Below are 14,913 nucleotides of genomic sequence, written 5' to 3' on the forward strand. Positions count from 1 at the left end.
CAGTAACTCAGGGAAGAATTCGATGGATGACTCTTTTTAAACAGAAGTAAATAAAGAACCTGTTTAATTAAAAACAACAAAATGTTTTTGGTTCCTAGAAATAAATCTGTTACAAAACAACACTTCCATATATAATTAGGAAAAAAAATCAGTGTAGGTTTTCTTTTGTAGGCTCAAAGTAATCTTTTGAAGGAAGCCAAGGAGAGAATAAATATTGGAACACTGAAATGATTAACGTTTTTTAGGAAAACCATGAAATCTTCTTCCCTGTATGCCATGAAAAAAAGAAACATGCATCCATCCTTTAATTGTTCCATGACTAAATGACTTTCCCTAGGATTCTAGGCTCGTCCAAAAACCTTCATGTTTTATATAATTTATGATATGATTTTATACACTTGTTCCTGATCTAAGAGTCAGAAGATACGTAACTAATAAAATCAGCATAGGAAGTCTTAGAATTATTTACCTACAAAACCAGGTATCAAACATGGCGTCCTGCAATGTTTTCCAGCTAAGAGAAGTATCTCACGGAATTTTACAGATGAGGCCTATTGAAAAAAATAAAGGAAATATTTCTACAGCAGAAGCTCATATTAACTATTAAGAAAACCACAGCAGGGGCGCCTGGTTGGCTCAGCTGGTTAAGCATCCAGCTTAGGCTCAGGTCATGATCTTGTAGTTCATGAGTTCAAGCCCCACATCAGGCTCTGTGCTGACAGCTCAGAGCCTGGAGCCTGCTTCGGATTCTGTCTCCCTCTATCTCTGCCCCTCCCTACTCGCTCTCTTTCTCTCTTGAAAATAAATAAGCATTAAAAAATTAAAAAACAAACAAGCAGAAAACCATATCAGATGCCTTCTAGGCTTGACATTGGGATCCTAAACTCTTATCCCAACGCCTGGTTGTGTTGCCTACCATGGATGACTTCTGGACCATCAGCAGCAGCATGCACTCTGCTTTCCTGGAAGGGATAAGGATCTTTGAAGGATTCTCGGGCTCACCAGAGAGAAGGATATAACATTACATGTAAGCACCACATAACACCCCTATATATCTGAAACAGTAGCTGTACAAAACAGAATTATTTTCACCATGTTTCCAAACTGCTCCAATGACAGTTAAAGCTAAACATGACTATGAACAAATGGAAGAGAGACTTCTGACATCCATTCTTAACTTTTATAGTAGAAATATTTATATAAAAAATCTTCATTTAAAAATATATTGCTAAATTACTCTATGAAATTTGTTATTAGCTAATAACATAATTTTATCTATGCAAACTTCTAAAAGTGACTCTGAATGGATAAATTATTTCACACCAAAAGTTATTGTATCTCAAAGAAAATAAAATGAAGGAATTTCTACAAATATTAATCTTCAGAATTTAATGTGTATACCTGTACCATGTTATAAGACAGAGCATTGAAAAAAAACTCATTGTATTTATAAAGAAGGCTAAGGAAATATATCTTAGGTGGCAGTCAACCATATACTTATTGCTTTTATCAATCCTGGCCCTCTATCAAGAACATGCATTCTGGTTCATTTAATCAGGAATAGTTTTCTTATTTGGTACAGTTATGACAAATTTCATTCTTAACTTCTCATTAGATTTCCAAAAGACACCACATTAAAATTCAAATTATGGCAAAACTCTGTAAGTGTAGCATATGGGGAAAGTAGAGAAATACATCTCTAAACATATCGGATCTAAGAAAATCACTTCATTTTAAAATCGAAGTTTATCCTCCCCAGTTTCTCTTTTCCATTATTTTTATGTTCTATACTCATTCCTTATTCAGTCTTTACTAATTTATTTTAGATATAGCAGTATAACCAGCAGTAATGTGACCAGACTGCACTATACTTATTTCCATATATTTTCATACAAGCATTTTGGCAGTCAGTCAAATTCATTGTGTCCTTTGGAGATCTGATCATAGAGAAAACTAATGACCGAATATACACGAGTTATATATACAAACTTGAGTCCTGAGAGCAAAACATAAAGGTTAAAAGAGGGGGTAACTTCTCATTAAGGCTGAATGAAATTCAAGAAATTTAAATGAGGAGGTTCTGAAATCCCTCACTACGTTGTAGCCAATCTTAAGAAGCTAGCCTAAGAATGTCTTGTTCAACCATTCATGACCATTGGTGAGCGAGTGTTGGGCATCACAATCATGTTATATTTGAACTTCATCTTCTGCTTTAAGTTCACGGCACGTACCACTTAGATGTGTTCCTAATGATTCCCCATCTGAAAACAGTGGGGTCCTGGCAGGGGTCTGTGTGGTCAGCAGGAAAAGAGATGGTGAAAAGCTAGGGGTCGAGGCTTCCGGCAGAGAACTGAGATGGTAGGGAAGGGGGGAGTGTGGGTATTTCTGGAGCACTTGACCTGGGGTTCTGGCTGGCATTCTTGGTGGAACTGCTTTAATCCCAGGCTGGGCTACTGCTGTTATCAAAGGTGGTGGAATAACTAAAGATTTCTCTTTTGGAATGCCCGGTGTATGTAAGTGTTCATCCTTTAGTTTTGCAATATCGTTAAATACTGAGGCAAGAGGTTGGAACTTGGGTTCCCAACTGAGGAGATTATCCCAGTGGTAGCTGCCTCTCACATCATGATCAGAGGTTCTCTGGGTGGAAAGAGCTGCACACCTTGCTTCCTGATCATCTGAAATAAAGACAAACTCTCTCCTGACATCAGCCAGGATGTTCTCTTTTATCTCTCTCTTCTTTAGTGTCTGGGGTAACACATTATTTTGAGCATAGGTTGTACCACAGCCTTCTTTATCTTCCTCAAATGTATGGCTGGTTTCTGCTGTTTCAGCAGTGACCACCACATCAGTTTCTCCAGACAAGCAGGAGAGCTGATCTGAGTCCCTCGGGATTCCAGAGTCTGGGACCCTGGATTCCCGATCACTCAGAGCTGAGCCAGAGTCCTTTCTGTAAGGATGCTCATTTATCCTCTGGATTTCCTTATCTTCTGCACTTTCTCCTTCCACAGAACAGTGGCCGCTGGAGTTTGAGTGCCTGTACAGATTCACAATGTCTTTCTCCATGATACTTATTAAACTCAACCACTCAGGCATGGCGTCCACAGGCACCGCCTCATTACGGCACTCATTAGCTTTTTGGAAGGGCTTGAGCATGCTGCTATCTGTGGTCAGTCTCAAATTGATATCTGAGGATGATGATGTTTTCTTTTCTTCATAATTGTGTGTTGTGTCTTTTTGTTTATGTCTTAAAATCAATACAATTAGTATGAAGATGAGTATCAGAAACACCAAAAAGGAGACTGTGACGCTGATGGAAAAGCTGCTACCTGATATTGCTGAGTGTTGTCCTTCTGAGAAAGAAGACACATTTACAAAAACAGCACAAAATGTAAACTTGGAGTCCGGTTTGGGGCTATGAGCGATTATTTTCATTTCAATGGTGTCTTGTTCACGGACTTGACTTCTTATCAGGGGAAGTGCTCTAGTCAAATAAATATTTCCATTAGTTTTATTTACTAAAAAGAAAGGAGATGGAGTTTCCAAAGAGTAAAGAATAACTCCATCAATACCAGCATCTGCATCTGATGCTTCCACTTTGCCAATCAACTGTCTTATTTTATTCTTTTCTGGAAGGTTGAAAAAATACTGATCTTGAGTAAAAATGGGTTCAAACTCATCTATCCCTTCAATATCCACCCAAACCATTAAAGAGGCTGCTGAGTCCCCTTTGTCTTTTGCCTGAACTGTGAGGCAGTATTTATTGTCATTTTCATAGTCAAGGACTTGCTTAGTGTGAATATCCCCTGTTAAAGGGTCAATGAGGAAGGGATGATGATCACGAGGCATCCCATGAGTGGTAGAACAGGGCGATAAAATAGAATAGGTCAATTCTCCATAAGGACCTGCATCAAAATCCAAAGCGTTTACGGAACATACAGTGGAGAAAACAGGGACATTTTCAGGAACAACACAATTTAAGTTTGAGAACATAAACTGAGGTGCATGGTCATTATCATCCAGGACATTGATAAACACAACCGCAAAAGAAAAATGCTTCCTTTCTTCATCTGAAGCTTGAATAGTTAAGGTGAATTTTGTCGTTTCTTCATAATCCAGAGGTTTAATCAAATAAAGAACTCCAGTTTTTTCTTCCAAGTGAAAATGCCCCCTCTCATTTCCAGAGATGATGTGGTAGATGATTTCTGCATGTGGACCCACATCACAGTCGTTTGCAGAGACCACAGTGATGTGACTCCCTAGAGGGGTACTTTCCTTGACATGGGCATGATATTTCAGACTGCTGAATTTAGGTGGATTATCATTGACATCAAGTACTTCTATTGATACAATGGCCGTAGAGCTCAATGGAGGACAGCCATGGTCAGATGCCACAATGACAAGGTTATGACTGGCAGCTACTTCTCTGTCCAGGCTACGAAGCAACACCAGGTAACCAGCTTGCTTATAAGGATCTTCTGAATGAATGAAACTAGTTTCTACATGGAAATTATTCTGTGAATTACCACTGATGATCGAATAATCAACGTATGTGTTTTCACGGGTCCAGTCACGGTCCATGGTTGAAAATGTGAGAAGCGTGCCTCCAATTTGAGCATCTTCACTCAAGCTAAGATTATAATATTCTACTGCAAACTCAGGGGCATAATTGTTTGTATCTTGTATTTCTATTTCTACTAAGGTAAGAGCGCTCAGGTCAGGAATGCCACCATCACTGGCTTCAACGAGAAACTGAATTGTTGATATTTTATCCAGAGGTAATACAGGATTGATAGTAAATATTGTGCCTGAAAAATAAGACATAGCATTTCAATGCTGTGAAATTAAATTTTCATGATCCACTTGTCAGAAAATATTTATCAAATATTTACTAATGTGTTGTTTTTACTTGCTAAGTTTTGTTATTTAAGTTACAACCAAGAGTAACTCCAAAGAGAAATTTTAAATTATTGTATTTAGACTTTTGTAACACTTGAGATCCAGAAGTAATACTCCTGGCAGTCACTCTATTAAATATATGTGCTGTTTGAAGATGACTTTGCTACAAATGTGTCTTAATTTTATTTTTGTAAAATAAACTGTTCCATTACTATTTCTTAAGAAAATGTATTCTTATTTGAAAAGCATATACTCCATTCTACTACCCATAGACACATGTATAGATATTCTAGAATAAAGCTATTTATTCTGGAAATACTGGGTGACGTTCAGTCTAGTCAAATGAAGGTAATATATATGATAATGCATATTTTCAACTATTGCTTAATTATAAAGGTGTCTTTCCCAAACCCTTTTTGTTAATTTGGTGAGTGGTTTTTCCTCTTATTGATGAAATATATTTAACAAATTTTGTTGTTTTTAATATAGAAATATGTAATTAGGGTCCCACCATGAACTAACTTGATCTGATAACATTTAATGTTTTAAAAACCTCCTAATCAATATCATAATTGCAAAGTATTGATAACACATGTCAAGGAAGAATGTTGCCAGGATGGAGTGCTCAGAGGGACCACCTTATACACTGTGACGGGCTGTGGCCAGGACAGCAGCTGATGTCACCTGAGCACTGTGCATCCCCCAAAAAAGAGAGAGAAGAAAAGATCTTAGAGCCAAATATCTGACATGTTTACATCCATACAGCAGCATTCACCCACAGCCTGCATGGCAACATGACCTACTTGTTGCAACCCTCCATGGGCCGCATACTGGTCTTTGGTGATTAAATTCTTCTTTAGGGCAATCCTGAGGTTAATTGTTTATTGAGATATAGTGAACATATGCCATCATGTTATTTTCAGATGTAAAACTAAGGATTCTATACCTGTATATATTGCAAAGTGATCCCCACAATAAGTCTAGTTACCATCTGTCATCCTCAGGTTAATTTTTTATTATTAAAAAAATGTTTTTAGTGCTTATTCATTTTTGAGAGACAGAGAGACACAGAGCATGAGTGGGGTGAGGGGCAGAGAGACAGGGAGACACAGAATCGGAAGCAGGCTCCAGGCTCTGAGCTGTTAGCACAGAGCCCGACGCGGGGCTCGAACTCAGAAACTGCGAGATCGTGACCTGAGCTGAAGTTGGACACTTAACCGACTGAGTCACCCAGGTACCCCTTGAGGTTAGTTTTTAAATCAGCTCTCACTTATGAAATAATGCAATGGTGGGTAGAGATGGGGAACACATAGTGTGACATGTCCCAGGACCTGTTCTTTTCTGGAGTGTGCTCTGCTAGGGACCTTGTTTTCCTAATGATAATATCATATCAAATTTAGTTTTTAATTTCTACTCATTGCTATGTTTCCTCTATACAATTCTTAACCGTTCTAATCTGAAATCACTTGCCTCAATGCATTTCATGACCACAAGTGACTTGCTCTCTGATAAAAAGACAAAGAGCCTTGGAAGGCATCAAATAAACCAGAAAAAATACCACAATAATTTTTCTCAGTAGAGATGCGCAAATCATTTCCCTTTTTCAATTTTTTGTCCTTATTGAATGTATTATGCTATTACTGAACTTTTTGTACTTGGCTTGGAAAAAAAGCTTCCACACTCTTGTAACACGAAGTCCTCAGTACTAAATGAATCCCTTCGACTGCATTCTGTTGCTTGTTGAGGCCTGGGATAATTACCCAAACTGTCCTTAGTTGGACTGATCAACTGGGTGTTTACTACATTGGGGTCTCTGAAATCCTGCACATTTGCCAGCATGTAATCAATTCCTTTTGCCTTCCAGCCATTGAGATGTTGGAGAAGAGAAATAACACCAGGGTTTGCTACCACAGCATTTGATGTGCAGAGAAATAAGAAGGGTGGCATCTATAATACCGGGGGGCGGGGGGGGTGAGGTGGAAGCGTTTTAGGAGCATTTGGAAAAGATTACTGCAGCCTTCCACCCTGTAACTCGAACCTATGAACACTAAAGCCACTATGAATAACTCACCATTCATTGGATCAATTGAAAATTCCTTTGACGAAGAAAGGATCCTGTAAGAAATGTTCTCATTGCTTTCTATGTCTGTGGCTCCCACAGTCAGCACCGAGTACCCTACAGGCACCGATTCGGGAACAGTGGCCTGAAGGAAAAAAGACAGAAATGAGCCCTGTGCTTCCAGGCAGAGATATTTTCAGGAACAAGGCCAGAAAGTAAAAATCACTGTATTCATTTTGCTTATGGAAAATACACACATTAATTTATAGAGTTGACATATTAAGAACATTATTTTGTAGACCTAGAATTCAGAAAAACAAAATGAAAAAAAGTTTTCATTTACTTTTGAGTTTTATTATGACAAAAATTCCATCTAAATTATTTCTGCATGGTAGAGGATAGTTAGCAAATTCACTATTATAGTATTACATTATGTACATTGTATAATTTAGCAAGCCTTCACAGAAAATCATTACTTAGGTTAGTTTCCTTTCTGTGTTTATGCTTCAACCATGCATTTGCTACATTCAGAAGTCCTGACGCCCATTTCCAAGTATTTAGCTGAATGCTATTATTGTCCTTACTTCTATAAACATACACTGAGATCTGCAGCAAATCAAATTTCCACTTTACAGTTTTGTTCATGACTTATCTCTGCAAAATGTTCATCACTATATTCCAAAACTATCTCTAGGAAAGAAAGGGTTTTCCCAAGTTAACTGCTGAGAATCTAAACCGCCTTATTGTCTGGTAGCTTTACAAATATTAGGTCAGTTGTGATTGTTATGGCCAACTGGACTCCAATCTCTACAAATGAAAACAATGGCAATATACATACATAAGAAACTGAATTGAATGAGCTACTTAATTCCATATTTACTTACCATAGCCTCCATGATATTGAATATAAAACCCTCAGCGTCAAGTAAGGCTCTAAACACCATGAATACCGTCTGCCTAAATCCGTTTATCAACAATGGTAGGCTTACATTATTCCCCATTCTTTCCAGTCTGGCTGTGGTTTCAGCATATCTTTGAGCTCTTTACCTGGTAAGAATCTTGAGAAAATACTGGTGGATTATCGTTGACATCCAACACACGGACCATGAGTGTTCCCTCTGTGTGATGCACAGTATCAGAAATTTGGATGAGCAGCTCATATTCAGTAGCTTCTTCAAAATCCAATGTTTTCACTAGCATCACCGCTCCAGTGTTCCGATCAATGGCAAACTTGGTTCCAGGATTACTCTCTTTGGCGAAATTGAAGATGAAAGCTGGATTCAAATCCACATCATGAACAGATATCTGAGTCACAATCACACCAGGCAAAGAATCTGGAATAGTCATGACCAATGTCAGCCTCCATTAAAATGCATCCTTTGAAATACTTTTCTTTAATAGTTCAATCCAAACATTTTAACTTTAAGTCCAACATGAGTTGCTGTTTCTTGGCATGATTTCTCATACGAAGCTCATTATGAGCCGAACAAAAACTCTGAAGAATTTATGAGCCCAATAAAGTGAAAATTTACCACTGAGTAGGGAATTGAGGAGGTAGAGTATATTCGATTCTTATATTGCATTTTTTGTCGTATGCGTGCAACACAATTCCAGGACCAAGAAACATTCTCAGCCACTTATTTGTATACATAGTTTCTGTATTAAAATCATATAAACATAGGGGATATGGGTGGGAAGAAGGTTATTACTCAAAACATTAATACAAAGCATACAGTTTTGAAAAGTAAGCAAGATTTAAGTGAAAATATTTGTATACGAAAGTTAGAAATATAGTTCCTTGTATTTATTTTGTAAAATTATTTCCTTTGGGGTGGCACATACACTGCTTCCTTCTCTTAAAATCTGACTCCCCAAATTATCCAGACTGTTGAAAGACAAAGTATACATTGTGCTAGTGATAAAAGCAAATCTCTAATATCCTTCACCAAAACAAAAATCACAAAAGAGATGGCATGCCAAGTGCCTAACACACTATATGTTCTTTAGTCTAAACTGCCACAAAAGGGACCTCATTTTTTAAAATATTTACTGATTTTTGGGAAAGCACAAGTGGAGGAGGCACAGAGAGAGAGGGGTTCAGAGGATCTGAAGCGGGCTCTGTGCTGACAGCAGTAAACTCACTAACTGCGAGATCATGACCTGACCAAAGTCAGACGCTCAACTGACTGAGCCACCCATGTGCTCCAAGGGACCTCATTTTTAAGCTTACAAGTATGGTGCAGGTAGAAAGGAGAGGGCAACATACTCAGAACAGTTCTCCTGTCTATGAGACTCATTGTAATTTTCATATTTTAGGCTTGAACATTCTGGTTGTGCATCAACCATCCCTTACCCTATTCAGTACATTTTGATTTATGCCATCTGTTCTCGTGATGTATTTACAATGGGTACATTGCTGCATTTTGATGCTAATGCATGTGCTTAAGAATAGGACCTTCGGTAAAAGCAAATGAAAATATATCAAATGGATGAGAGGCAGAACTGGAAAACTTTTTATTTGTAGAACACTTTAGAGTATTTTTAGGTATCTCCACACATCTACAAACAGATCCCTCTGTGCGCAGTAATTTGTCTGGAAAGTGAGCATACTAAAAGGTTTGAAACATCTTAGGAGTGAGTTGGATAGTAAGAGTAAAAGGACAGTGACAAGAGAGGGGTGAGCACTTTTTGTAATTTCAATGATAAAAGAGTTGGGTTGGATTTACCAGTACAGTCCTTGACCATGGACAAATTTGGGACTGCAGACTACGGAGTCATATAACCCAGAGACCCAAACAATTAAGATTAATTAGCACATCATGTAAAATTTAATAGTTTCTCCCTCCACCATGAATGTGGGTAAAGTCTTTCTGTAAATGCTTAAGTTTAGTTTACACTAGAGGGAAGCAATGGCTTTGTGTGGTGAGTACCCCTTCACTTACTACTTGCCATAAATATACTGCAAAGACTGACAAAATTATCTAAGGACATCGCTCCTTCTCAGGGGATCATCACAGTCGGCTAAGTAGGCTTCTCCATAGCGGAGATTTCATTTTTGAGAACTATCGGCACACAAAAAAGAAGCTGTGTGGAATGACACTTTGAGCCTTGGTAATTGGCCTCCTGATGACTTAAATGCAAATCCCAGCTTTGACATTCAACTTCTCTGACATTTGATATTAGAACTTTTGACCATCCATTTTCTGTTCTGTAAAATGAAGACAGAAGCAGTCTGTGTTGCATGGCTGTTGAGGATTAGTACTTATCTTTGATATAATGCCTGGCTGAGAAAATGGTAGATGATATTACACAAGTTAAAACCATGATTCCAAACTGCCACACTTACTTTCTGCAATTTCCACTGCTCCAGAGGGGAGAAAAGCCGGGGCATTGTCATTTGTATCGGTCACCTGTATCTTGATCACACTTGTACCAGAAAGGCTGGGCACCCCCTTATCTGTGGCTTGCACAATCAAGCTGGTTTGGAAAAGAATCAAGGAATGTAATCCGTTATCCAGAGAATTAGAAAAATAACAAATATCAAATATCCAGCTGACAACTTAAAAATGAGCTGACTAGCTACTTTTATAATTCTCCGCCTGCCTTTTTCTAAATGGTATCATTTAAGAAATTTATTTCATAAGAATGGTACCCTGAAATTTATTTATTTACTTATTTTGGTTTTTTTTAATGTTTACTTATTTTTGAAAGAGAAAGAGAGACAGAGTGTGTGTGGGGTAGGGGCAGAGAGAGAGAGGGAGACACAGAATCTGAAGCAGGTGCCAGGCTCCGAGCTGTCAGCAGAGCCCAATGCGGGGCTCAAACCCATGAACTGTGAGATCACGACCTGAGCCGAAGTCAGATGCTTAACCGATTGAGCCACCCAGGCACCCCTGAAATTTATTTATTTTTGATGCATTTAGAAAATAAAATCCAGCAAGCCACCAGGGGTCATGTGGCATTTAAAACAAAGGAACCATTTCTGGAGACAGACCGTAGAATTCAGTCCTTTCCTACCAAGAACAACCTAAAAAGTAAGAACACCGACACCTGTTCTTTGGATAAGTAGACTGCCTCCACCTCATCATGAATGGCCTGGATATTACTACATATTTCCACTTTACTGTACCAACAAAAGACAGAGCCACTAAGTGAGTGTTTTGTATTGATATGTTTTTAGATCCAAATTCCAAATCAATAGAAACTATAGAATTGAGAGAGGACACTGCATGATTAACACATTTACAAAAATGGATGATTGGCCAGAATTATAGAGTCAGGTGAAAAATTTCATGATTGACAAGAATTTACATGTAGTGATTTCATCACTCTTGGATGATGGTACAACTGTCTCCAGAAACTAAATTAGAAACCTTATTAGTGTCTTCAACTTCTCCATTTCTATTACCACCTTTCCAACACCCAACTAATTATGAATCTTATGGATTTTACCTCCTGAATATCACTTGGATCAGTGTCCCCAACCGTTGGACTCTTGCCTTCAGAAGCTCCGGTAGGCTGATCAAACATCCTGCTTTGCCTGGGAATGAAGGGTTTCCTGAGACATGGGACTTTCAGGTTTTTTTTAAAACCAGGAGAGTCCTGGGCAAACCAGAACAAGTTGATCTCTGTAGCCTCATTCCCTCATAATCTTTACCTGGAACGTTCTATCTTCACTATATCCTTTCTCAACTGGATGACTTGTTTGTTCACCAAAATCCCTACTGAAAGTCTCATCTGCTCCTCTTGATCTCCCCCACTGCAACTCAACTGCTCCATCTAAAAACCTGAATTGAAAAGCTGACTTCCCTATAAAAAACGTTTCCTTGGCTCTCCATGTCTACGAGGTAATCCAGGCCTCAAGCACGTACACATGACCTCCTATGACTTGGCTTCTGCCTGGAATCCCTATCCTCATCCTACCCTCTTGATCTTCTGAAGTTCACATCTCTCTGAGAAGCTTTCACTGACCTCTGGTCTGATTTGGATGCTCCTTTCTCTATCCCACAGCCCCCTGTACATTCCTCTGACACAGCGACTGTCACCCTTTGTTCTTAATGATTTATTATCTGTCCCTCCCGTAAGTTTCTTGAAGACAAGTAAGCTATCTTATTCGATTTTTAAAACTATACGTTGAGTGCTGGTTTCTCAAGATTGTCTAAGATTGTGAATGTATCGTATGACAGAGCCAGGATTCAAGCCCAGATCTTGGTTGACTAGAAAGCCTGTGCTCTACGATCTGAGCTCCACTACATATTTTCAACATGCCTGTCTTACTTTCTGTGTATATATCATGCCCTAATATATAATCGTTAGCTTTTCACTCCGCTCTAAACACTATGAATTCCAGGAGGGTAGCCGAGTAATGAGCTAAGCTGTCGATCAGAAGACAATCTTTAGTTTCGAGTGGTATTAGTCTTAGCCAGCGGTTGATGCTACCCTTTAAGAAACTGAGTCTTCGAGGTTGACACATTTCTACTTTCTTTTCCCTTAGCTTATCTGTTAAAATGTTCTACCTTTCCAACCTAACATTTAAAAACGGTGTAACCGAAACATCAACTCTTTCTTGGTTTAAATCCCATTTAATGGCAAATAACCACTGGAACTACTGTTTGTGAAGCATGGGGCCTGCCTTCTACACTATCAGAGCTGGGACATCAGTAAAACAACGACTTGAATTTCACACTTCTGGAGCTGCAGAATCATTCCACGTGGAAAGTTTAGTTTTGTGAGCATGGACGTAAGTCAGGTACATATGGAACGATTTTACTAAAAATAAACAAATCATAATGTTCTCTGCCTCTGCTGTCTGCCCCTCCCCAATGTCACGCTAAAAGCTCAGCCAAGACATCAAAGTTATGGCTCTGTCAATTCCACGATAGCTGTAACCACCCTTATTTTTATGTTACAGTTTCAGGGGTTCTATATAATGCCTATGTCAACTTAAATGAGAATCTTTCATATGGTAGAAAGTACACCATTCAGTTTCAAAATAAAAGGATGAGTAAAAAGTTCCTCAATGGCTTGAAGGACAGATGAAAAATTATGAAGGCAGATCCACCGAGATTGTACACATAACTTCTGAGAGACCTCAAGGTTTCTATGATGGCTCCTTGGCAGTCTTTGTAAAACTATCGGTTGTAGCAAGTCCAACTGGCTCCAGGTTTCAGAACTGCTGCCCTGATTAGCACATCAGCAGAGATTATAAATGAAACAGAACAGATTTAGGACCAGCCTATTCTAATTCAGAGCATATTTCTCTTAATCTATCAACCACAGGAAGCTTCTTTTATCATGTTAAATGTTAGAAGGGACCTTGACCAGGCGGTATCCTTTCTGATTCCCATAATGAATACTGAAGGTGGTAGATGATTTTTCAAAACTCCCTCTCAACAGTATCTTAAATGTCTACCAAGAATTCCATGTTCTTCTGAAACTCTAAGAAAAACAAAAGCTTATCAGCCAACATCAGAAACACCTGTGAAAAGAGCTATGCCTTCTAGTTATATCTACACAGGTGTTATGTCTTCTTCCTCCTGAGATTCTATGAAAATGATAGCAGAAGGACTTAAAGTATATGTCCATAAGATTAAAAGAAAATGGGAGAAGATATTGGTGGTACAGGTGGTGAGAAGTTTCAACAAGTTTCTGGAAAATGCAAGCAGATTTGGGAGTGGTTACAATAGGTGGGTAAAAGGAAACCACAGATTAAAATATATTTGGAAGAAGATAAGGAGGAGTGGGGAACAGATTTGCCCCCAAGTAACCAATGAGAGGCATAAGACACGATAAAGGGTACAGTGAGACACTGAGCTAAAAATAGTTCGCAGATTATTTTAAATTCAACATAAAGAACCTAAAGAATCAAATCCCCTTGCCCACTGTTCTTCACTCTCAGGCAAAAGAAGGCCTGATTTTCATACTCAGTAAGTAATACTGAGGGACTGTCCTTGTAGAAATGAAAGCCCCTCCCAAAGAAAAAGGAACTCTCTAGATTATGTCATTCTGCAAAGTAGTCAACTTCCTCTCTAGTTTATCTGAAAGTGAAGTGTGCTGATCAGTAAGCTCTGGCGGCCCACTCACGGATTCTAATGACTTTGCCATTGCCTCACTCAGAACCATGCATGGTTAGTTACTTACAGCAAGTCTTCAGTATGAAAAGAGAGTGCAAAACAGACAAGGAGAAGAAATAAACCCAAAGGAAACAGATATCTTGAAAGGACAAAAGAAAATATGAAAACAATTCTAATTAATGTCCTTGAAGAGATAGCTGAAGATAATGCATGTATGAAACAAGAACAAAATGCTATGGAAAAGCAGAAAGATCAAGAAAGAGCTTTTGGGATTGAGGTAAGATGGCGGGCTCGCCGTGAGCGGCTGTCAGGGATGAAAATAGGTGTGCCGACAAGCAGATTTTAAAAGCAGTTACTCTTCAGATCATCTTCTTTCATACCACCTGATAAGCAGCTTGATTCACCATGGCATTAGCAGCCATAAAATGGGTGATATCAAAACAGAACTATCTGGAAACACTTATTTCCAATTCAAAACGGAGCTTTATATTGTGTTTGTCATAAATCTACATAGTGTCCTCTTCCAGATAACTATAATTGCAAAGTAGAGCTTGCTTTGACATCTGATGGCAGGACGACAGTGTGCTACCACCTTGTGTGGATATTCCATATGAGCATACAAAAGTATCACAGACATCACAGGAAACTGGATCCTCCAAAAGACAGATGATATTGAGGTTTTCAGGAATCAAAAAGATGTTGTCTTGTACCTCATTTAACATTTGAGAAAATGCAATTGAGTATATTCACTGTTAGAGCAAAACAATAATAAGATTTTTTTTTACATATTAAAAAATAGATTTTGGAAATAAGAAATATAATACGTATACATAATATCTCCTTAAACTCCTTAAAGGAAGGAACAGTTTTTAGCTGATTCTAATC

The 14,913-nt window shown here is 38.4% G+C and overlaps 1 protein-coding gene across 1 annotated transcript in view; it reads right to left on the reverse strand.

Moving 5' to 3' along the window:
* Positions 1 to 1,251: 1,251 nt before the first annotated feature.
* Positions 1,252 to 14,913, reverse strand: part of DCHS2 (dachsous cadherin-related 2) — an 89,797-nt gene continuing 76,135 nt past the window's right edge. Inside the window, 4 exon segments of the mRNA XM_049632354.1 lie at positions 1,252 to 4,805; positions 6,968 to 7,100; positions 8,003 to 8,289; positions 10,302 to 10,432. Coding sequence (XP_049488311.1) covers positions 2,188 to 4,805; positions 6,968 to 7,100; positions 8,003 to 8,289; positions 10,302 to 10,432 — 3,169 coding nt within the window. The 3' untranslated portion in view covers positions 1,252 to 2,187.

Source organism: Panthera uncia, chromosome B1, assembly GCF_023721935.1.
Source record: "Panthera uncia isolate 11264 chromosome B1, Puncia_PCG_1.0, whole genome shotgun sequence".
NCBI lineage: Eukaryota > Metazoa > Chordata > Mammalia > Carnivora > Felidae > Panthera > Panthera uncia.